The sequence below is a fragment of the Schistocerca piceifrons genome, chromosome 3, assembly GCF_021461385.2.
Source record: "Schistocerca piceifrons isolate TAMUIC-IGC-003096 chromosome 3, iqSchPice1.1, whole genome shotgun sequence".
Lineage (NCBI taxonomy): Eukaryota > Metazoa > Arthropoda > Insecta > Orthoptera > Acrididae > Schistocerca > Schistocerca piceifrons.
Genome location: NC_060140.1, coordinates 307,148,892 through 307,171,825, shown reverse-complemented (window position 1 = coordinate 307,171,825; position 22,934 = coordinate 307,148,892). Strand labels below are relative to the sequence as shown.

Sequence of the window (22,934 nt, the reverse complement as noted above, 5' to 3'; positions counted from 1 at the left end):
CGTGCGGTTGAAGCGATATTGAATAGCATATTTCATGACAGGTGGATTGGTCGTCGAAGCAGCATACCATGGCCCGCACGTTCACAGGATCTGACGTCCCCGGATTTCATTCTGTGGGGAAAGTTGAAGGATATTTGCTATCGTGATCCACCGACAACGCCTGACAACATGCGTCAGCGCATTGTCAATGCACGTGCGAACATTACGGAAGGCGAACTACTCGCTGTTGAGAGGAATGTCGTTACACGTATTGCCAAATGAATTGAGGTCGACGGACATCATTTTGAGCATTTATTGCATTAATGTGGTATTTACAGGTAATCACGCTGTAACAGCATGCGTTCTCAGAAACGATAAGTTCACAAAGATACATGTATCACATTGGAACAACTGAAATAAAATGTTGAAACATACCTACGTTCTGTATTTTAAAAAACCTACCTGTTACCAACTGTTCGTCTAAAATTGTGAGCCATATGTTTGTGACTATTACAGCGCCAAATATCACAAAGCGAAAAAAGTGGTGCAACTAAAACATTCATATTTCTTTACTTACTACACGAATATGTAATTAAAAAATGGGGGTTGTTATTTAAAAAACGCAGTTGATATCCGTTTGACCTATGGCAGCGCCATCTAGCGGGCCAACCATAGCGCCATCTGGTTTCCCCCTTCAAGCTAGACAAGTTTCGTTCTTTGCAGTTATATATATATATATATATATATATATATATATATATATATATATATATATATATGTGTGTGTGTGTGTGTGTGTGTGTGTGTGTGGGTGTGGGTGGGGCCGGAGTGGCCGAGCGGTTCTAGGCGCTTCAGTCTGGAACCGAGCGACCGCTACGTCGCAGGTTCAAATCCTGCCTCGGGCATGGATGTGTGTGATTTCCTTAGGTTAGTTGGGTTTAAGTAGTTCTAAGTTCTAGGGGACTGATGACCTCAGAAGTTAAGTCCCATAGTGCTCAGAGCCATTTGAACCATTTTTGTGTGTGTGTGTGTGTGTGTGTGTGTGTTATTAACGTCATATATTGCTCATTTGAATGATAACACACTATAATCGTCTACTTAGATGTAAGAGAAGACCTGAAGACCCTACTCTTACCAGGAGAAATAAATGGACAAGTAAAGAAACCAATTAGGATGGTGATGAACAGGGGATAACAAATTCACACGACTGTCAATGAGCTTGACGGCAGCTTCAATTTGTCTTATTACTTGAAATAAACCCGTAAAACTAGAAAAAAGCGTAACATTATTTTGTTATTTTGTTTTTGAAATACAAGTATATATTAACTTTTGTCATCTTATCCCTGGTTAGCAAATTGACAATTAGTGTAATGCGTTATGTACAGAGTGGTCGGAAACAGTCTGAAAAACATGTGATGGTCCTTTGGTTGTACTGAACAATATCTGTTAAGAAAAAATTTCGGTTAGTTTCGCCGTATCTCGGGCGCTGTCATCTACTCCAAGAGAACAAATGACACTAATTGCACGGTTACCTGGCGGGCCGATTGAATTTGCGCGCGATACTCTGATTGGCCAACTTCAATGCGAATTAAGTCGGAAGCGGCGCATCGTATCGAATTTTTCTCTTAAAATTATTTCTGAGCTTACCTAGCCTAACACCATTAAAAGCTTTTCCTACTGTTCGTGACTACCCTGTATATACAAGTACGTAGAATTATTCAAAATCAAAACAGGAGATCGACAAGGAGATGGACTGTCCCCAATTCTCTTTAACTTGGCTTTAGATAAAATTGTAAAAACATGGGAAAACACATTAAAAAACAGAGGCAAAAAGAGTATAAGCATGGGCCAAGGAAAGAACAAGTTTGAAGTGAAATGTTTAGCCTTTGCGAATGATATGGCATTGATAATTGAAAACCGAACAGACGCAACAGTTATGCTTGATCTGTTACACGAGATTGCTGAAAAGACTGGACTAAAAATATCCTATGAAAAAACCGAATATATAGAACACAAACATAATACAAAAAAGTTTATGATAAGAAAGTATGCAAAAATTAAAAGAGTTGATAGATTCAAATACCTGGACGAGTGGATCCAAGCCAATGGACTGAATAACACAACAAATGAAGAAAGAATAAAAGTTAGAATTTGCTTGTAAATTAACACAAAACTACTACAATAAGAAACCAATATCCATACAAGCGAAGATTAGACATTATAATTCAGTTATTAGGACACAAGCAACATATGGATCAGAGTGTTTTACATTGAATAAGAAAGGCGAATTAAGAAAACCAGAAAAAAAAGAGAGAAAAACACTAAGAAAAATTCTAGGTCCTGAGAAATACAAGGAAAATAGGTGGATTAAAAGGAGACGTGAAGACTTATATAAAAATACAGAAAATATCACAGATACGGTGAGGAAGAGACGGGTAAAATTTTATGGACATTTAAAAAGAATGGAAGAAACACGGATTACAAAGAAAATTTTTAATTACTTTAATAAGCTGAAAAAAAACTGTAGGATGGATAGAAGCAGTAAAGACAGATGCCAACAAAATAGGTGTTACAGAAGAAATGATACGTGACAGGAATCACTTCAGGCTGGTGATAGAAAACGCAAACTATGAAGAAGATGACCCAAAACCTCGACCCAAGAGAATGTGGACAGATGAGAAAAGATGAGCAGTTGGCGAGAAAATGAAGAAGTACTGGGAAGAACGGAAGAAAAAGAAACACTATAAGTCTTAAGTTGTATGCGGTCCATAGCTGGCCAAATTCATAAATTTAAAAAAAGTACGTAGAAATAAGAAATGGTCCCATGTATTTTAAAAACAATGAAATAGTAAAATTTCGTACGAAAATAAAAAGATCTGTCAATAAAACCATTATATATTTTTCGAGTCATTGATAAAGAAAACGGAGGGGGGGAGAGGATCGCAGGTGGGATTATCACAGAGGCCAGTGCTGTTTGCGTAGCGATTGAACGGGGATGTTCCTGACGGTTCTTTCTGAAACTCAGTTTCCCCCTGTGCCTCTATGTCATCCGACGGCAGTGGTACGGCGTGGTTGGTGATTTAAATAGCAGGAACCTTCCAATGGTACTGGCCATCCTTGAGCCACAGCAAAAAATACGGTGTGTGCAGAGATCTGACCCCACGGATCATGGTGGTGTTGGCACCTCTAGCGATTACTCGACCGCAGCTGGTCGGCTTGTAAGTTAGACTGTATGGACAGCCGCGGGCATCTCTGCACAGCAGCTCCACAGACGTTCCCGACTTCTCCGCATGGGACGCACGCTGACTGGCATCCTGCTCCCTCCCCTCCACTCCTCTCCTCCCCCCCCCCCCCCCTCCACGCCTGCCATTATATGTTAATTGGCGACTCTGCGAGCTGGCCGCTCCTACCGGCAAATCTGGTAGAGCGGGTGTGTCCACAGTTTATAGCTCTCTGCTATTCTAATGTCGCTATCGCTAGCAGGGAAATCTTCCAGAAATTACCAATTACCTCCACCTACGCTATACGAGATCGCTGCAGCACCGCACGATCATCGGTGCCTGTGCATCAAAGCTTTGCGATGCACGCGATTCTGCTATGTGACGTGTTTCCACCACTGAATGTAAAAAAGAATACCAGTACCAAAAGAAGAGACAGGTGGTGATTCATCTGTTACGCTTCCAGCAACAGTTGACGTAGCACTGAGAGGAGAAGACAAACAACAGTAGGGACGAGTAAAGATTAGAATGTGTTAAAACATATTGTTCTGAATGTTAGATGTAATAATACGTAGAGATGAAAAGATCAGCTTAAGAAAGAAAAAAATGTGCGTGACAGAATCAAAAAGGTCGAGACGGGTGATGTAAACAACTAATTCTCAATTATTATGCAGATAAAATACGGGATGGCTGAATGCAGTCGTTTGTTTGACATTCATATTCTAGTCATGGTCTACATACACTTGTCACGGGATTTTTGCATGTAAATCACCACCAGTCTTACACCGACTCGGCAAAAATAATGCACTTTGCCGAGGATTCAAGCATCATAATAAAGTTCAACAAAGGATATGCTTCTCGGCCGACCCAAAATCCAGTCATACGCCAATGAGACCACCGTCGGAAAAATTTCCGTGGATGTTGATATTCACGGCCGCTAAATCATGTCCGACAGACCATTTTAATCCATGTTGGGGAATAAATTGGGATAGGAATGAGATACAGCAAAATGTTTTGGATAAAGGTTGTAGGTTGCAAAGAGGGTCACGCTTTGCCACTAATAGCCATGACCTTGAACATGATTTTCAAGGTGATTTGGAGGTTAAAGCTATTTTCTTAACTAGGAACCCGAATATTTAAGAATCATAAACAGTGGCACACATTACGCATAAAATGATATATTAATCAAGGTCGTGGCTAGGTTCAGTGACGGCCAAATAAGCAAATATGTTTTTAGTTCTAGCAGGGATTAACTTAAGATGAAGGATACAGCAAAATACAATGTTACGTACAAATTGGAAGGGGCATCCCGAGGACAGAGGTGATGGGACGCACTCAACGACTTGTAAATCAATGATCTAATTTTAATTTATGTTTGTTCTGTCTTAAAAATATCACAATATCATTGATAAGTTGTGATGTATTTGCTTTTGCAATAACCACGTTAATCAAAACTGAACGTTGAAATCTCTGTTCCTTTTTTCCGAATCCGACGTCACAAATACTGGTTCTCATGAAACAAAAATTCAGCCTTCGAATGACGTTAGATAATTACATTTAAGATCACGGTTATTGGTAATGGAACTTGATCGATTATGCCTCTTCCAGTTTGTATCTAACGTTTTATTTTGCTGTGTCCCACCTCCATTCCGAGTTAATCCTTACTAGAACTAAAAATAAATTCGCTTATTTGATCTTCATTGAACCTTGCCGTTACTTTCAATAATGTATCATTTATACGTAAAATTTCCGCTCTTCTCAAATTTTAAATATTATGGTTCGTATTAAAAAAGTCAGTTTAAGCTCCAAATCACCTATAAAAATCACGTTCAAAGTCACAGCCATTAGATGCAATGCGTGACCGTCTCTGCCACTTACAACTTCATCTAAAACATTTTGCTGTATCTCATATCTATCCCGATTTATTCCCCGTTACGGATTGAAACGGTCCACCCCGTATACGCAACAATTCTATAGGCTTGACGGCCAAACAGGATTCCGTCAGTGCGGGTGCACACTAGGTTTGGTTTCCTCTCGTGCGAATACAAGTCACGTTGCGAGTGAGGGGTGCATCGACAAGGACGCCGCACTGGTGTATGACTGGTTGAGAATTTGGGTCGGGCGATAATCGTGTCCTCATGGGCGAGGTGGTTAAAGCAATCGTTCTAGAGAGCCGGAAGCATCTGGGTTCGAGTTCCGGTGCGACACAAATTTTCAACTCGCATCGTCGATTAATGCGATCACCGTCGGAAAAATTTCGATCAACTGTTACAGTTCGTTTAATTCCGTCAATAATAATGGAGCCCAGAGGAAAATACATATTTAACGCAGAATCTTCAAATTTCCCGTAAGTGTTATTGATGAGAACTTGAACTGGATATGAGATAGTATAGATCCTCTCGAACGCTTGATTTCAGCAACGTTTACCATACGCATGAAGTGCTGTTTTTGCGACGAAAGCTTAAGAAAGCTAGCCCAGTCATTAAGTCATGACTTTTCTGGGGCAATTATACACACAAGGTATTAATTGCACAGAAACATGTTACAAGTGTAATAGCTCAGGACCGTCGTTGTAAATCGTATTAAGCGCACAGATTATAATTTTGTAGGAAGCTAAAAGCATGTTCTCTTCCTAACCAAATGAAATAAGGCAAAATTGTCAGCGACATGCTATTTAGATTATGGGCTCCCTTTCGTCGGAGGTTCGAGTCCTCCCTCAGGCATGTGTGTGTGTGTGTGTGTGTGTGTGTGTGTGTGTGTGTGTGTGTGTTTTGTCCTTAGCATGAGATAGTTTAAGCTAGATTAAGTGGTGTGTAAGCCTAGGGACCGATGACCTCACCAGTTTTATCCCATAGGAATTATCACGAATTTTTAGATTATGTTCCAGAATCAGTCATGACTAAAATCATTTCCCACTGCATAAAGGCGCCATTATAATTTTCAATACATTTAATACATTTTGAACTAATTACTCAAGAAAATACGTTTATATACAGTCATGGTTTTACGTAGGATGATCTAAAAGGTTCATTTCATAACTTTTTATTGATTTTGATTTTGGACAAGCCTATCATATAAGAAAATGAAGTTACTGTCATGTTGTTGACGTTAGGCCGGTATTACACTATCAAATTTCTTTGTCAAAGATTTGTTCAAAGATGTGATCAAATATTCCGTCAAATATATTTGACAAAGATCTTTGACGTAGCGCTAGAAGGGGTATTACACTGTCATCATATTTTTCGTCAAAGTTCAAGATGGCTGACAACAACAACTTGTTATTAACCACAGCAGTTGCATGTACCACAAAACACGCTATTCACTTAAGAACTGCTACATCTGCAGAATACAGGCTGACTGTAACACCCCGATTCCTTGCTACAGGAGGGGGTTGGGTTGGGTTGGGTTGGGTTGGGTTGGGTTGGGTTAGGTCAGGTCTCCAATCTTCTTAATCAATTTTTGCATTCAGGGTGCCTTGCGTTGTAAAGCGCCTCATCAGCTTCATACATCTCTATTAATTTTGTAGTTGTCGGCACACACTAATTGTATTTACTGGCAATGTATATGAAAACACTACAGACGACAGAACGCTACAGCGATGCTAGCGCTCCATGTGATAACATGTCACATTGCAGTGAACAGAAGACAAGCGACCTTTTTGATCAAATCTACAGCAAGGCCCTGGATTTGATCAAATATTGGACGACATTTGACAAAGTTCCCTATTAAACCTCATATATCTTTGACAAAGATTTTTGAAAAAGATATTTGACGAAGAAATTTGATAGTGTAATACCGGCCTTAGATCAATGTGTTATAATCTTGCTCTTAGTCCTTGTTCCTCATGCAAACAGTGACAGTCATCATCCTCAGGAGCCTGTCTACCAGTTTCAGCTGATGTCGCATCGATGTTTAGGGTCGAAACATAAAACTACAAACTATCAACCTCTTCTCAGTTGTCTCCACATTTTTTTTTCAATAGATTATTAAATTCAGTTTCTTAGCGTTAGGTAATTCTCTCGGTTTGTCAATGGAATTTCGAATACGCTTTCGTGTAAGTTGCTTTAAAGTTCTTCGTGTTTCTGGAGATACAGCTTCCATCATACAACTGAGTCTGCGTTATTGTTCCACTCTACTCGGTACGCTGTTCCTTTTTTTTTTCACCGGTTGGAATACTGGTGTGCTTCCACACTTGAATCTACTTTCTTGTGATAACAAGGCGCCTCAGAATTACACAAGGATCTCGATTGAAGTACGTAAAACGTAGTAAGTCTCGCCACGTCATAACTACCTATAATAAAGCTCAATCAAAGTATAAAAACATCAGATCATTCCTACACAAATAACACATCAATGCAGCAACATCAGAAACTTCACTGAAAACGATCACTCGTTAAATACATCAGGTGTTGTAAATTACTGAGTTACCTTTTCACGCTGCTTTTTAGTTTTCGCAGCTCTATTTCTCATTCTGCTTCATTCGCTTGCTCTCCCACGGGTGAGTAGCCCTCCATGGTGATGGAAATTGCACAGTCATGTGAGATGTATGATGAAAATATCGGAAACAGTAAGCAAAAGAGCGAGCTAATAACGCAGACTTGCCCTGAATATAATACGTTTTGAATCGTCGGCTGCGGTGTACATAATACTATTTGATCCGATTCATGTTTTCCAACACTAAACTACTATGAGAAAGAACATGAAATGACTCGATCTGAGTCAACAGCATTGAAGAACATAACCCAACTGGTGTGAAAACACATGAGACTGTATGTTAATCACGGTTGTATTTAATGCGTTTTGGAACGAAGCTCCTCATTGTTCAAGGTTCCATCCCTGAATCGCATACAGATAACATTTATAGATATATTAATTTCTGTATATTGTATCACTTTTGAAAATTCCTGGCAGACTAAAACAGTGTGCCGGACCGAGACTCGAACTCGGGACGTTTGCCTTTCGCGGGTAAGTGCTGTACCAACTGAGCTACTCACGCCCCGTCCCCACAGCTTTACTTCCGCCAGTACCTCGCCTCCTACTTTCCAAACTTCTCAGAAGCTCTCCTGCGAGCCTTGCAGAACTAGCGCTCCTGAAAGAAAGGATATTGCGGAGACATGGCTTAGCCACAGCCTGGGGGATGTTTCCAGAATGAGATTTTCACTCTGCAGCGGAATGTGCGCTGATATAAAACTTCCTGGCAGATTAAAACTGTGCCGGATCGAGACAAGTGCTTGCTAGAGCACTTTCCCGCGAAAGGGAAAGGTCCCGAGGTCGAGTCTCGGTCCGGTACACAGTTTTAATCTCCCAGGAAGTTTCATATTAGCGCACACTCCGGTGCAGAGTGAAAATCTCATTCTGTATCACTTATTTACCTCTATCGTATAAAAAAAACTGAGGTCGGCAAATGGCCAGCATGTAGAAGTTCAGTCAGAGAAAAAAATATATCCTATTAACGAGCAACACGTTCCACGTTTTGCTTTTGTATGTCCACCCTTTTAACAGGAGGTCTCTGGGACGACAAAATAAAATAAAATCATAAGGACGGCTGTAGGTGTTTTTATTTGTCACGTTCCATATCTAGCAAGTTGTTCCAAGTATGATTCACGGAGAAATAAATAATTATCAAGAAAAAAGGCGAATGAGAGTTACTGGATATTAACAGAGTTTTTCTAAAAACAAACATCTGTAGAGCGGCATAAAACGCTGCGCATAACACTCTAACGGGTAATAAAGTTAGGAAAAATGTCATCCTCAGTAGATAGGCAGGAAGCTCTGTGTCGAAGAAGTGCACAGCATTTTTACTGCCAGATATAAGTCAGCGCAGATTGATTCAGCAATTTTCTGCGTCAGAGGACATGTAAAGACTCTGTGTTGCAAATTGTAGCGAGTGGCATGTCCATTTTCCTTACAACGAGGCGTCTGCTGCGAGCCGCTTGCCGTGTCACGACTCCGTCGCTAATCGCCTCGTCGTCGACGGGACGTCAGACTCAAAGCTCCCTTTTTTGTGTCATGTCTGGCGTTCGCTGAGTCAGGCCCCTACTGCTGGTGTTTGTAGATGCACATGGACTTAGCGACGAGAGCAAGATCAACATCCGCCGCGGCTAAGGTCTCGGACTTGTAACACCCCATAAACACAAAGCTTAAAGTTACGAGCGCAGGTTAGGAAATATCAAAGAAAGTCATATTTATGTACCACCAGGAGCTGCTGACAAAACAAATCTTTACTCGCTAGAAGTTTAGGTCGAAACGATCAGCGTCGGCCCACCAACTAATTATATCAGCTTATTTAACATCACTTTTAACGTGGCTTCAACATCAACAAAATTGTAGAATCTCGTCCTTCGTCACTGTCTTCAAGAATATATATATATTCAGAGTGCAGTACACAAAGCAGCAAAAAACATATAAATGGACAGTATACAATTGAGTAATTGTATAATTTTGTATACATCTGGCCACTAAAATTGCAACACCGTGAAGGCGGCGTGCGAAAAACGTCAAACTGGTGTGAAGTGTAGGGGAGGAGTTGTGGCTGCTGGAGACTCTACCTAGAAACATACGTTGTTTTCTGCTAGATGTTTCAGACTAGTGACCGACTTTAGAATCTCACGGAGGAACGTGCACTGGAGACCGCTGTAAGCACATTTTCATGTTACGAACATTACGGTAATATAAAAATGTGCTACGTTTCATAAGTGAAGTTATAGTGCGACCTCCAGCACGTGTTCAGATGAGAGGAAACACAGATACCAGCCAAACTCCAATAGCTGTAAATTATCTCTTATTTACGCAAGGAACAAGACATGAACTGTTTTATAATCTACAAGTAGCGTATATCAAAACAAAACTGTTCCTTTCTAGATTCCACTGAACAAACCTTAAAGTAAAAGGCGAAACGCGTCTGTAACAAATAAAATGCAATGCACTCCCGACAGACGCAAATTCTCAAATTATCCACACACTACGAATGTTGTGCCTCTGTCCACTATCCTCATTACTCGCAGTATTTCGCCAATTCCTGTAAGTGCTCGAGCCCAGAGCGGATCTGCAATGAAGAGATCATTGGCCCTCCTCGCTTTAATTATATTTATACGTGATATCTTTTATTTCAGACATGTCCGAAAGGTCACACACCGCATAGATTTAACAGGTCGGTTGTCAATAAGTTCGTGGTTCCGAGTGTCCCTGGCTTGCCACTTACGTTTCCACTATGTCGCCATTGAGCCCAGTGGTGAGAATTTGGATTCATCGTCCATACGCTGGTCTTCTGGAGATGAGGTGTTTCCTAGGCAGCGAGGGTAAATCTTTGTATGGAGGAACTGGCTCATTTTTAGAGTCGTGCTGGCAAAAGTAATAGAGATCCGCCTTTCGACGAAGAAGAGTTGGATAGATGTTCGATAGTATTGGCAGCCACCATGTAGGCGTAGATGGCTCGATGTGAAAGTCTGAGAAATGTTTGAAGGTACAATGCTGTATTGATTAGCTTTTCATGCCAACGGCGTGAAATAGGTAGGACTAACGCCATCTTAATTCTTTATGCAAGGAAAAAAAATCAGCAACGGGCTTTGTATCCAGAAATCGCATTTGAATTTTGGTTGTTTGTGAGAAGATCATGTTAGTCCGCTATAAGAAGGAAAAACGCTTACCAGCACGTAATGGAATTTGGTAGCGGCTGTTTTGTGTCCTCCCGAAAACTGCTGTTTATCGTTCCGCAATACTGGTATTCTAGTTGGTCGGATCCCACGACAGTCATGCGAATATGGAATTGATAGATCCCCAGTCGACTAGCGCCCGAGAGGGCGCAGAATTGCACATCCACCTCACATACCTCAGTAAATGGGTTTCTTTGCTATAAGACAAGTAGCCCACACGCCGACTTCTGGAGTACTATAGACTGTTAGTACGGAGAGCATTGTTCCGGCTTCCCTTGAAGAGGCAGCGGGGATAGGCCCAGCAACAATACTGGACACAGGAGTGGCACCACGTCGTAACTTCATACGTCGTCTTTTCTGCGTACAGCAACATAATGGACATTCCCGCGTATGGGGGCTCCGAGTGGAATGAACGTTCTCAGAATGCATTCGTCGTCATAATTGCCCAGCGAGTGGCGTGCTGGTATTGCGTGCTACTGGGTACACAACACGATAGCATCACCTCCTCATAGCCTCTGATTTGGATATCAGGCGCATAAAGACTTTTGGCTGTACACTAGCTTCGATGTCTCCGTGTCATTTTCGACAAGATAACGCAAGATTGCATGTTGCTCGTGCTGTCCTGACATACCTCGATACAAAGGTTCGACCGTGGCCCTGGCCAGCAAGTTCTCCACAGCTCTCACCCACTGATCACATTATATGTTCATTTGTTTCCGGGAGAGGTACGCCACCATACGCCAGGCATTACAACTGACTGCGGTAGAGCTGAATCGGCGTAGAATGAAGTACTTGTACCTGTCATACAAGCTCATGTCGACTCATGTCCAAGCCGTGTGGAAAATTTCGCATCGGTTATACACCGAAATAACCAACAAATTTAATCTTGTATTATTCCTGTTATCAAGGCCCTGCTGTCCTGCCCCCTTGTTGCAGTCTTAATGGCCAGCAGAGTTAACTACAAAAAGGCGTACGTACTTTCCGAGAAGCAAGCAGACAGCGGAAGCTGATAACGAGCTGTAATTCACTGGAGGGCGTCCGAGTTAGGGTGGGGGAAGCAGGGTGGAGTTTCTCCAGGTGCTGCCGCACGCCACCAGGGGACAAGACGGCAGTCGCTGAAAGCCGTGTTTGTTTGGCCGACGAGTCGGAAATATTTAGACCAGCCGCCGCGTTAAGGGAGTCTGGCCACCCCAGCCAGGAAAACAGGCGGGGTGCCTACCTCCCTAGGAGCTCCTACTGAGACGCGTCCAGGTGATGCATTTTACTGTCTCCCATGCGTCAGTGCTAGAGACACTTAGGGAAAGTCAGCAACGCAATAGTGCCCGGTCACAGCAAACAATTATTACTCGACACAGCAAACTGTTAAGAGCCGATCCTAGTGGCAAATAACTTGATCATGTGCTTAAGTACATTCATCTTCCAATTTAAAATAGTGCACTGTGTTACCTCGCAATGAGAGCATGTAAAGCGATTGCAGAAACAGCAGTTCCGAGCAGGAGCGACGGTTTGCGGTTAACATCATTAGACATTTTTGACTGAGGAGGAGAGAGGAATGACGATGCCGACCGGACGACAGAGCGTGCGTGCAAAATTTTGATTTTGAGAAAGTCTATGGCGTGAAACGCTAAGCAGACTGCGGTACCACAAAGAAGATGCAGTAAATGCATACAATAAATCTCCTTGAAGATGTGGTTTAATGTGTTATTAGGGAACAAATTCCGCGATCACAAGGAAATACGAATTTTACAACAACAAAAATGTTCAGCTTTTGTCATACAGAGGTAGACATAAAAGCAGCGTAATGTTCCAGGCGGCTGGAAAAAAGCGCAGATGAGTTCTGCTTATAAAAGGGGAAAAGAACGGACCGGGAAAATTTCTGGAGCGTATTCTTTAAATCCGAATATAATAAATTTCCTTGAGACAGAAAAACTCCTATCCAAAAATTCAGCACGGATTTACAAGGCATTGCTGATGTGAAACTCAGATTGCCGTGGATGAAGGGCAACAGGCAGATTCCATATTCTTAGATTTCCGGAAAGCTTTTGACATAGTGCCCCACTGCGTACTCTTTTAAGGAATGTACGAGAAAACAGAACAGTTTCTCAGAAGAATGTATCGAAGACTTCTTAAGTAACAGAACCTACCTTACTGAACAGTAAGTGTTCATCACAGACAAGGGAAATACCATAGGATAGGACCGCTGCCATTCTCTATGTACCTAAATTGTCTGTCAGGTAGGGTGAGCAAAAATCTGCGACTATTTGCTGATGACGCTGTAGTGTACGGGGGAGTGTCGTCGAGTGATTGTAGGGAGGTACAGGATGAATCAGACAGAAACTCTGGTGTTATGAATGACAGATGGCTCTAAATGTAGAAACATATGAGTTATTGAAGAAGAGTAGGAAAAACAATCTGCTTGACATGGTCATGTCCATTAAATATGTCGGCGTATCGTTGCAAAGCGATATGAAATGGAACGAGCCACGTAAGATTGGTATTAGGGAAGATGGATAGTCGACTTCGGTTTCTTGCAAGGATTTTAGGAAAGTGTAGCTCATCCTTAAGGGAGACCGCTTATAGAACACTATTGGCACCCATTCATGAGTGCTGTTCTTGTGTTTGGTACCCGCACCAAGTTGAATTAAAGAAAGAGATCGAAACAATTCAAATACGAGCTGCTAAGTTTGTTATAGGTAGGTTCGATCAGCTCGTGAATGTTACGGAGATGGTTTGCGAACTCAAATGACAATCCTTGGATGAAGCTTCTTGCTCGAAACGCTATTGAGATAAATAAAAGAACCGACATTTGCGACAGTCAGCAGAACGATTCTGCTGCTGGCAACGTACATTTCGCGAAAGGACCGCGAAGACAGGAGAAGAGAAATTAGGACTCGTACAGAGGCATGTATACAGCCCTTTTTCCCTAGCTCCATTTGCGAGTAGCACGGGAAAGAGAATGACTACTAGTGATGCGGCTGCTACGGTCGCAGGTTCGAATGCTGCCTCGGGCAAGGATGTGTCTGATGTCCTTAGTTTAGTTAGGTTTAAGTAGTTCTCAGTTCTAGAGAACTGATGACCTCAGATGTTATGTCCCATAGTATTCAGAGCCATCTGAACCATCTTACTAGTAGTGGTAGAGGTTACTCCCTACCATCCACCATGTGATGGCTTGGTCTCCTTGCGGTAAGGCGTTCCATTCCTCGACCAGCGTGCCTGGCAATTGCTAGACGGGTGTTGGTGCTTGTGGACGTATTGAAAGACATTTTCCAAACGCGTCCTACTCTGCTCTATGGGACGTAAGTCGAGGAAACGAGCAGACCAGGCCATTCGCAGATTACCCTCTCATTCCAAGAGCTTCTCCTCCTGTTCTTTTCGATGCGGTCGCACATTGTCGTCCTAACAACGAAGTCAGGACCGAATTCACCCATGAAAAGACGCTAATAGGAAGGTGGTGCAGTGTCACAATCAAGTTTCAAGGTGTTGAAGGATTTAGAGGTCAGTACGCCCATGCAACGTTATGCCTCCCCACTACATAACACCTGGACCACCAAAATGATCATATTCGACAATGTCACTGGGTGCAATAAGTTGGGTTGGGTTGTTTGGGGAAGGAACCTAGACGGCGAGGTCATCGGTCTCATCGGATTAGGGAAGGATGGGGAAGGAAGTCGGCCGTGCCCTTTCAAAGGAACCATCCCGGCATTTGCCTGGAGCGATTTAGGGAAATCACGGAAAACCTAAATCAGGATGGCCGGACGCGGGATTGAACCGTCGTCCTGCCGAATGCGAGTCCAGTGTCTAACCACTGCGCCACCTCGCTCGGTGGTGCAATAAGTCTTCCCACTTATCATATGGGGGTACGTCCAGAATCATTGTTGTTGTTGTGGTCTTCAGTCCTGAGACTGGTTTGATGCAACTCTCCATACTACTCTATCCTGTGCAAGCTTCTTCATCTCCCAGTACCTACTGCAGCCTACATTCTTCTGAATCTGCTTAGTGTATTCATCTCTTGGTTTCCCTTTACGAGTTTACCCTCCACGCTGCCCTCCAGAACTAAATTGGTGATCCCTTGATGCCTCAGAACATGTCCTACCAACCGATCCCTTCTTCTAGTCAGTTTGTGCCACAGACTCCTCTTCTCCCCCATTCTAATCAATACCTCCTCATTAGTTATGTGATCTATCCATCTAATCATCAGCATTCTTCTGTAGCACCACATTTCGAAAGCTTCTATTCTCTTCTTGTCCAAACTATTTATCGTCCATGTTTCACTTCCATACATGGCTACACTCCATACAAATACTTTCAGAAAGGACTTCCTGACTCTTAAATCAATACTCGATGTTAACAAATTTATCTTCTTCAGAAACGCTTTCCTTTGCATTTCCAGGCTACATTTTATATCCTCTCTACTTCGACCATCATCAGTTATTTTGCTCCCCAAATACCAAAACTCCTTTACTACTTTAAGAGTCTCATTTCCTCATCTAATTCCCTCGGCATCACCCGAATTAATTCGATTACATTCCATTATCCTCGTTTTGCTTTTGTTAATGTTCATCTTATACCCTCGTTTCAAGACACTGTCCATTCCGTTCAACTGCTCTTCCAAGTCCTTTACTATCTCTGATAGAATTACAATGTCATCAGTGAACCTCAAAGTTTTATTTCTTCTCCATGGATTTTAATACCTATTCCGAACTTTTCTTTTGTTTCCTTTACTGCTTGCTCAATATACAGACTGAATAACATCGGGGAGAGGCTACAATCGTGTCTCACTCCCTTCCCAACCACTGCTTCCCTTTCATGCCCCTCGACTCTTATAACTGCCATCTGGTTTCTGTACAAACTGTAAATAGTCTTTCGCTCCCTGTACTTTACCCCTGCCACCGTCAGAATTTGAAAGAGAGTATTCCAGTCAACATTGTCAAAAGCTTTTTCTAAGTCTACAAATGCTAGAAACGTAGGTTTGCCTTTCCTTAATCTTTCTTCTAAGATAAGTCGTAGGGTCAGTATTGCCTCACGTGTTCCAACATTTCTACGGAATCCAAATTGATCTTCCCCGAGGTCGGCTTCTACCAGTTTTTCCATTCGTCTGTAAAGAATTCGCGTTAGTATTTAGCAGCTGTGACTTATTAAACTGATAGTTCGGTAATTTTCACATCTGTCAACACCTGCTTTCTTTGTGAATCATTGCGCAGATTAAATCTGCCCTCATCCGTTGGTCCAGTCACAAAGCTTTTGGCACTGTCGCCAATCTTTGAACATGGTACGCTCACCGATCAACGCTATTGTGACACTCCTCCTTCCCCATGTGCGTCTTTCCAGGGGTACATTCGGCCCTGAGGTAACTTTTGTGGATGAAAGTGCGCTACGACATCGAACAACGCAGGTGATGGAGCTTGTCGGACGACCTGCCCTGCCGCATGCCCCGACTTAAAATCATCGAGCACTTGTGGGATGCGTTGGGGAGATGTATCGCAGCACATCCACGTGGACCAATGACCAGTTGTCAGCCGCGTTGGTGGAGAAATGGAACGCCCTACAAGAGCTCGTTAGCAACAGTATGGCCAGCATGGCAGCACATTGCAGAGCGTGCTTTGCGGCCCGCCACCGATTCCTCTCCTGTCGCGCCTCTTCATCTCATAGCAGCACGTATAACCGAAGTCCTCAATTATTTGCTTCATGTATTCCAGTCTCTTTTCCACTATAGCTTTTGCCCTCTACAGCTCTCTCTACTAGCATGGAAGTTATTCCGTGAGGCCTTAAATGTCCTACCATGCTGTGCTTTCTTCTTGTCATTGTTTTCCTTATATTGCTTTCCTCGCCGATTCTCCGGAAGACCACCTCATTCCTTGCCTTATCAGTTCAGCCAGTTTTCAACATTCTTCTGTAGCACCACAACTCAAATGCTTCGATTTTCTTCTGTTTGGGTTTTCCTACAGTTCATGTTTCATTATCGTACAATGCTTCAAACGTTTCAGAAATTTCAGGCTTATTTTAGGTACTAGTAAGCTTCTCTTGGACAGGAGTGACCTTTTTGCCAGTGCTAGACTGCTTTTTATGTCCTTTTTTGCTCCGTCGGTCATAGGTTCTTTTGGTTCCTACGTAGCTAAATTCCTTAACTTCATCTACTTCCTGATCACCAATCCTGATGTTAAGTTTCTCGCTTTTCTCATTTCTGCCACATCTCTCACCTTTTGTAATGTCCAGAGTACCATCAAAATGGCGATGACTACAGTGTAATTCTGTATTTGAGTAAGAATATCATTTCTTTCGTCTGACTGCGTATGTCTTTCAGTTACCTTCTGTACTGTACTGTAACAGCATAGATTCATCGAGCTATGTTGTTCGTAAATGTGGATATAGATAAATATTAGCAACCGATGATGGTTCAAATGGCTCTCAGCACTATGGAATTCAACTACTGAGGTCATTAGTCCCCTAGAACTTAGAACTAGTTAAACCTAACCAACCTAAGGACATCACACACATCCATGCCCGAGGCAGGATTCGAACCTGCGACCGTAGCGGTCTCGCGGTTCCAAACTGCACCAACCGATGACCTCAGCAGTTTGGTCCCATAGGAACTTACCACAAAAAAAAAGGTTAGCACGGGAAATCTGAGAAATTATTTTGTCAGTGAGTTGGGTTTGTAAGTGGGCTGCTTCTGTGTTGGCAGCGCTGTGTAGCGCTTTGCATCGGATCTCTGACTGCGCTTTCTTTGTAAGAGACTCTGTGGCTGGTCGGAACCGTTGTTGGAAGTTAATCGCCAGTAGTGTTGAGCAGTTGAAATTTAGTCGCCAACAGTGATTCAAGTACTATTGGGCAGTCGGAGGTGAACAGCCAGCAATGATGGATATTAAATGTGAGAAGTTACCATGATGGAGGTAGAGGTCTGAAGTGTTAGTGTAGGCTAACGATCTGTACATGTTCGACCTGGAGATTGAATATTATTCATGATTATATACCTTTGCGCCGGCCGAAGTGGCCGTGCGGTTAAAGGCGCTGCAGTCTGGAACCGCAAGACCGCTACGGTCGCAGGTTCGAATCCTGCCTCGGGCATGGCTGTTTGCGATGTCCTTAGGTTAGTTAGGTTTAACTAGTTCTAAGTTCTAGGGGACTAATGACCTCAGAAGTTGAGTCCCATAGTGCTCAGAGCCATTTGAACCATTTTTTATATACCTTTGTACTAGATGATAATGACGATTTATTTGTCTGAGCAGGATGTCACATTATTAAGGTAGAAAATACATTATTTGGTTTGTAAAAAAATCTTTCCTTTGCTAACCACATGAATATTGATAGTTAGTGGCTTCAGTAGTTAGAATCTTTTATTTAGCTGGCAGTATTGACGCTCCCTGTATTGCAGTAGTTCGCGTAATGAAGATTTTTGTGAGGTAAGTGCTTAGTGAAATGTATAGGTTATTGCTAAGATTTCTTTTTAGTCAGGGCCATTCTTTTGAGTAAATTATTTGAAGTCAGGTTATCCGCTTTCTGAGCACTCAGACTGCATTGCGCTACAATATTGTGGGTCAGTGTTGACAAGATAAGAATAAGTAAAGGGAAAGTAGGTTTACATGCATTCATTTTCACTCAGCAGTGTTAGCAAGAATTTTAATAAAGAAGTTTCACGCTTTAACAGTTTCGCGTACAAAGGAATCAAAATGTGCGGGCAAGACGAAAATAAATCATCAGAAGTAAAGCGGACAGTGGTTTTTTTAGACGAAATGTGGTTTCACGCATGTTACGCTGTGAATAAATTGTGTCGCTGTGGCAGTGAGAGAGTGGTACCGCCAAGCGAAAGTGCCGCTCAATGAAACACTGTTCCACTGTGCCGAGGGCTGGCGTACACACATGCAGCACGTGGCAGTGTTCCACTTATTAGACTGCTCGAGAGTACACTGTTAATGTCTCAATGTTTCTCCGGTTTAAACACGATAGTGCTACCACTCTGGCTAGTTTTCCAGTTCACTTCGCCGGGCAATACACAGACTCAGTCCTTAATACACACCAGTCGTCATTCACTAAAGTGAAGTGTTGTTCTCTTCGTCACGCCTGGTGTGATGGCTGTTGTAAAATCACTGACCCTTAGTTAGAAGGGGTGCGGTTCAAATCCCCAATTGACCATTCTGATTCTCATTTTCAGTTGATATCTTACATCACTTTTTGTGAGTGCTAGAGTGTTCCATTAAAAGAGACCGTAGCCAGTTGCTGTATCATTCTTTTCCCAAATACAATAGGATGATGTCTTGCCATATCTGATTATACTAAATCGGATGAAGAGAAGAGACGTATACGCTCTTCCCAATATTACAATTTCGACTTTAGGAACTTTGGTAGGATATATTCCAATGATTTCAAATACAGCGTTGCTGTACTGTACGAGAAACACACTTCTTTATCTCAATGACTGGGACATTAGACTTAGGAAGGAATGAAATTTACATTCGTATCCTGCCAACCAAACTTTAAGTTTTCCTTGGTTTCCCTAAACCGTTTAACCCAAGTGTGGGGATGGTTTCTTGGAAAAATCACACGACTGACTTCATTCCCCCTCTCGACCATACTAAACTTGAGCTCCGTCTCCACTTACCTCGCCATCGACACCACGTTAAGCAATAATCTTAATTTCTTAGCGATTTCTTCTCAGTAGCTTTATTATAATAACAGCGCTAACCGGTTTTCCGGTAATCGACCATGAATATGATAACCTGATGATGTAAAGGACGAATATGCTGGAATAGCAAGCTTTTAGGCAGTAAACAACTATATGGAGCTGGTCTATCGCACTTTCATTTCTTCCTATAGCACCAGTGGGCGGTAACATGGAAGGCTTTCGAAACTGAAGTGGCAAATTCTCCTAGTAGCTCCTCAGTTATTCCACTGGGCGTGAATTCACTCTACTCAACCCTCTAACAAAGGAAAAAATGATTGTATTTCTTCAGTGTGATACACTCTTTGACCCTTCGGCTAAATACGCTGAGCTTAGACAGGCAGATCGTATTAACACTATATTTCATATTTTGATAGCTTATGATTAAGAAGACACAAAGTAAATACGAATTTCAAAGAGTTGTACAGTGGAACTATAACAGTGACATCCAGCGCATAGGGAGGTATGATTAATTCCCACTAATAGCGTGAGCACAATACTCAGCGTTTCCCGTCGTAAGGCCAGCTGAAGAATGTAATATTTGTATTTGGGTAACAACATTGATTATAATTGGGCCGACTTGAGGAAGCTTCACACTCAAACAAAAATACAAGGCCTCGAGTGACCATAATAAATAATTTCTGGCACAACTGATCATTCGGAACCTGGAAAATCCACTGGAAGCTCCTAACGCCCAGTTGTTTGAAGAACTGATGGTACCGGTGTCTTGTTCCACCAGTTATGCATACAAGCGGCCGCAGCTTGACTGCAAGCATATCGTGTTCGACTTTGAAGCCTTTGAACTGACGTATCCTGTTACTACTCATCGAATTATTAGCATTTCCAGGTTTGCTCATGACAGAACTATTGCATTTCCAATGTAAAGAACACGTGGTTGTAAGTCAGCAAATATTCAACGCAAAAACGGAGGCTGGCACATCTGGATCCATGTGACCAACACGAAAGCTATTATTTTTCTTTTTTCTTTTGTTATATTGTGGTTTATTAAACGCTACTCTTACTACTTCATCATTCCGCGTTAATGAACCACTAATCGTTCACAAGACAAGGCAGTGGACAACAAATGAGCTACTTTCTGTTCTATTAACAAAACAACTAGCAAAAATATCATGTTTGCAATGAAAGAAAACACTTTGTTTTAAATATCGTTACGCGTTCTGAAACACATATCTGTTGCAACTTTTAAGAATTCTGCAGTTCTCAGGAGTGTATGCTGCGATAAATCGAAAATAGTTACTACACTTCAGTACTGTCGTCATCACACCAAGTGTAATTTTTCAACAGGAAAACAGAGCAGTCGTGTCGCTGTTTAATCGACATTTCTTGTGTAGCAACATAGCTTGCATTCTGGAGGGCACTGGTGGAGCGTCTTCCGTCATAATCTTGAGATTTTAGAAAAAGTTAGGATAAATGTCTATATCACATTACAGGAATAACATACCTTTTTCACCTGTAGTCTTCGAGACGACGTACTGTGTTGCACAAAATGGGCAACATGGGGGCTTGTGCCCACCAGAATAGTTTTGCCCCCCAACAACCTCCTCTCCCCCCCGCTCCCGGTATACACTGAGATGACAAAAGTCATGGGATAGCGATATGCACATATAGAGATGGCGTTAGTACTGTCATTTGTACTCAGGTGATTCATGTGAAAATTTTTCCGACGTTATTATTGCTGCACAACGGAAATTAACAGATTTGAGGACGGTATGGTAGTTGGAGCAAGACACATGGGACATTCCACTTCGGAAGTCGTCAAGGAGTTAAATATTCCGAGATACACAGTGTCGGAAGTTCGGCGACAATACCATGTTTCAGGCATTACCTCACACCACGGACAACGCAATGGCCGACGGCCTTCACGTAACGACCGAAGCAGCAGCGTTTGCGCAGAGCTCTTAGTGCTAACAAGCAACACTGCGTGGAATAACCGCAGAAACCACTGTGGGACGCACGAGGAACTTATCCATTATGACAGTGCTCGAAGTTTGGTGTTGATGAGATATGGCAGCAGAAACCCATGTGAGTACCATTGCTAATAGCACGACATCGCCTGAAGCGCCTCTCCTGCGCTTGTGACCATATCGGTTGGACCTTAGATAACTGGAAACCCGTGGCCTGGTTGGATGAGCCCCATTTCAGTTGGCAAGAGCTGTGGTAGGGTTCGAGTCTGGCACAGACCGCACGGAGCCATGGGCCCAGGTTGTCAACAAGGCACTGTGCAAGCTAGTGGTGGCTCCATAATGGACTGGCCTGTGTTTACATGGCATGGACTGGGTCCCCTGTGTCAACAGAAGCGATCATTGACTGGAAATGTTTATGTTCGGCCACTTGGATACCATTTGCAGCCACTCATGGACTTCAAGTTTCCAAACAATTACGTCATGTCGCTGGGTCACAATTGTTCGTGATTGGTTTGAAGACCATCCTGGATAATTCGACCAAACGAGTTAGCCACCATGATCGCCCAACATCAATCCCATCGAACATTTACGGGACATAGTCGAGGGACCAGCTCGAGCACAACGTCCTGCACCGGCAACGGTCTCCGAATTATAGATAGCTATAGGGGCGTCTTGGCTTAGTAATTCTGCAGCGGACTTCCAACGACTAGTTGAGTCCACGTCACGTCGAGTTGCTGCACTACAACGACCAAAAGGAGGTCCGACACGATATCAAGAGATATCCCATTACTTTTGTCACCTCAGTGTACCTCTATATAAACCTACTGTCTATCTCTAATTTTACCGTCGTGAGCAAAGAAAATGTGTGTTGGAAGAAGTAAGACGCTTCTTGACTTGTATTGGAACACGCACGACCACAGTTTTGAAAGGAAGTTCTCCATAATGCGCCGGTTCTTGAGAACTTCTGGATTTCCCTCGCGCTGCGCAAACAAATCTGTAAAGAATAATGTGGTAAGAATATCTGACGAACAGTAGTCAAGAACTGGTCGAACAATGTTTCTGCAAGAACTACCTTCACAGGCGAATCACATAATATACACACAATTTCAAACTCGGAGCCTGAAAGCCTGGAAATTTATCTTAATTAACTTGAAGAGTAGCTTATGTAGGTGGTGCTATTTCTAGGTCACACTCTTAACAAAATTATAGCTTTAATCAATGCACACACACATGACCGTTATTCCATTTTCGGCATGGTACATGCAGATTTACTATCAGTACGTGAAGTCTAATTAATTGTGTGTTTATGCTTGCAGGTAACAACAAGAACTCATCGGGAATGGACATCGACAGGAAGTCACACCAGTGGTTCGGCGCCACCGTACACAGCTCTGGCGACGGTGCCATCGTGGTAAGTCTGCAAGCGTTAGTGCTGCTGCTGCTGCTGCTACTGCTTCTAGTTTAGCCCACAATTTCTCGGCAAACTTGCAAGCGCATTCTGCGG

The 22,934-nt window shown here is 42.6% G+C and overlaps 1 protein-coding gene across 2 annotated transcripts in view; it reads left to right on the top strand.

Annotated features, from left to right (window-relative positions):
• LOC124787900 (integrin alpha-PS2-like) overlaps window positions 1–22,934 on the top strand; it is an 837,072-nt gene that overhangs the window by 425,876 nt on the left and 388,262 nt on the right. For both annotated transcript variants that reach the window (XM_047254882.1, XM_047254881.1), the window contains exon 3: window positions 22,747–22,841. In XM_047254882.1, the coding sequence (XP_047110838.1) occupies window positions 22,747–22,841 (95 nt within the window). The remainder of the gene's footprint in view (window positions 1–22,746; window positions 22,842–22,934) is intronic.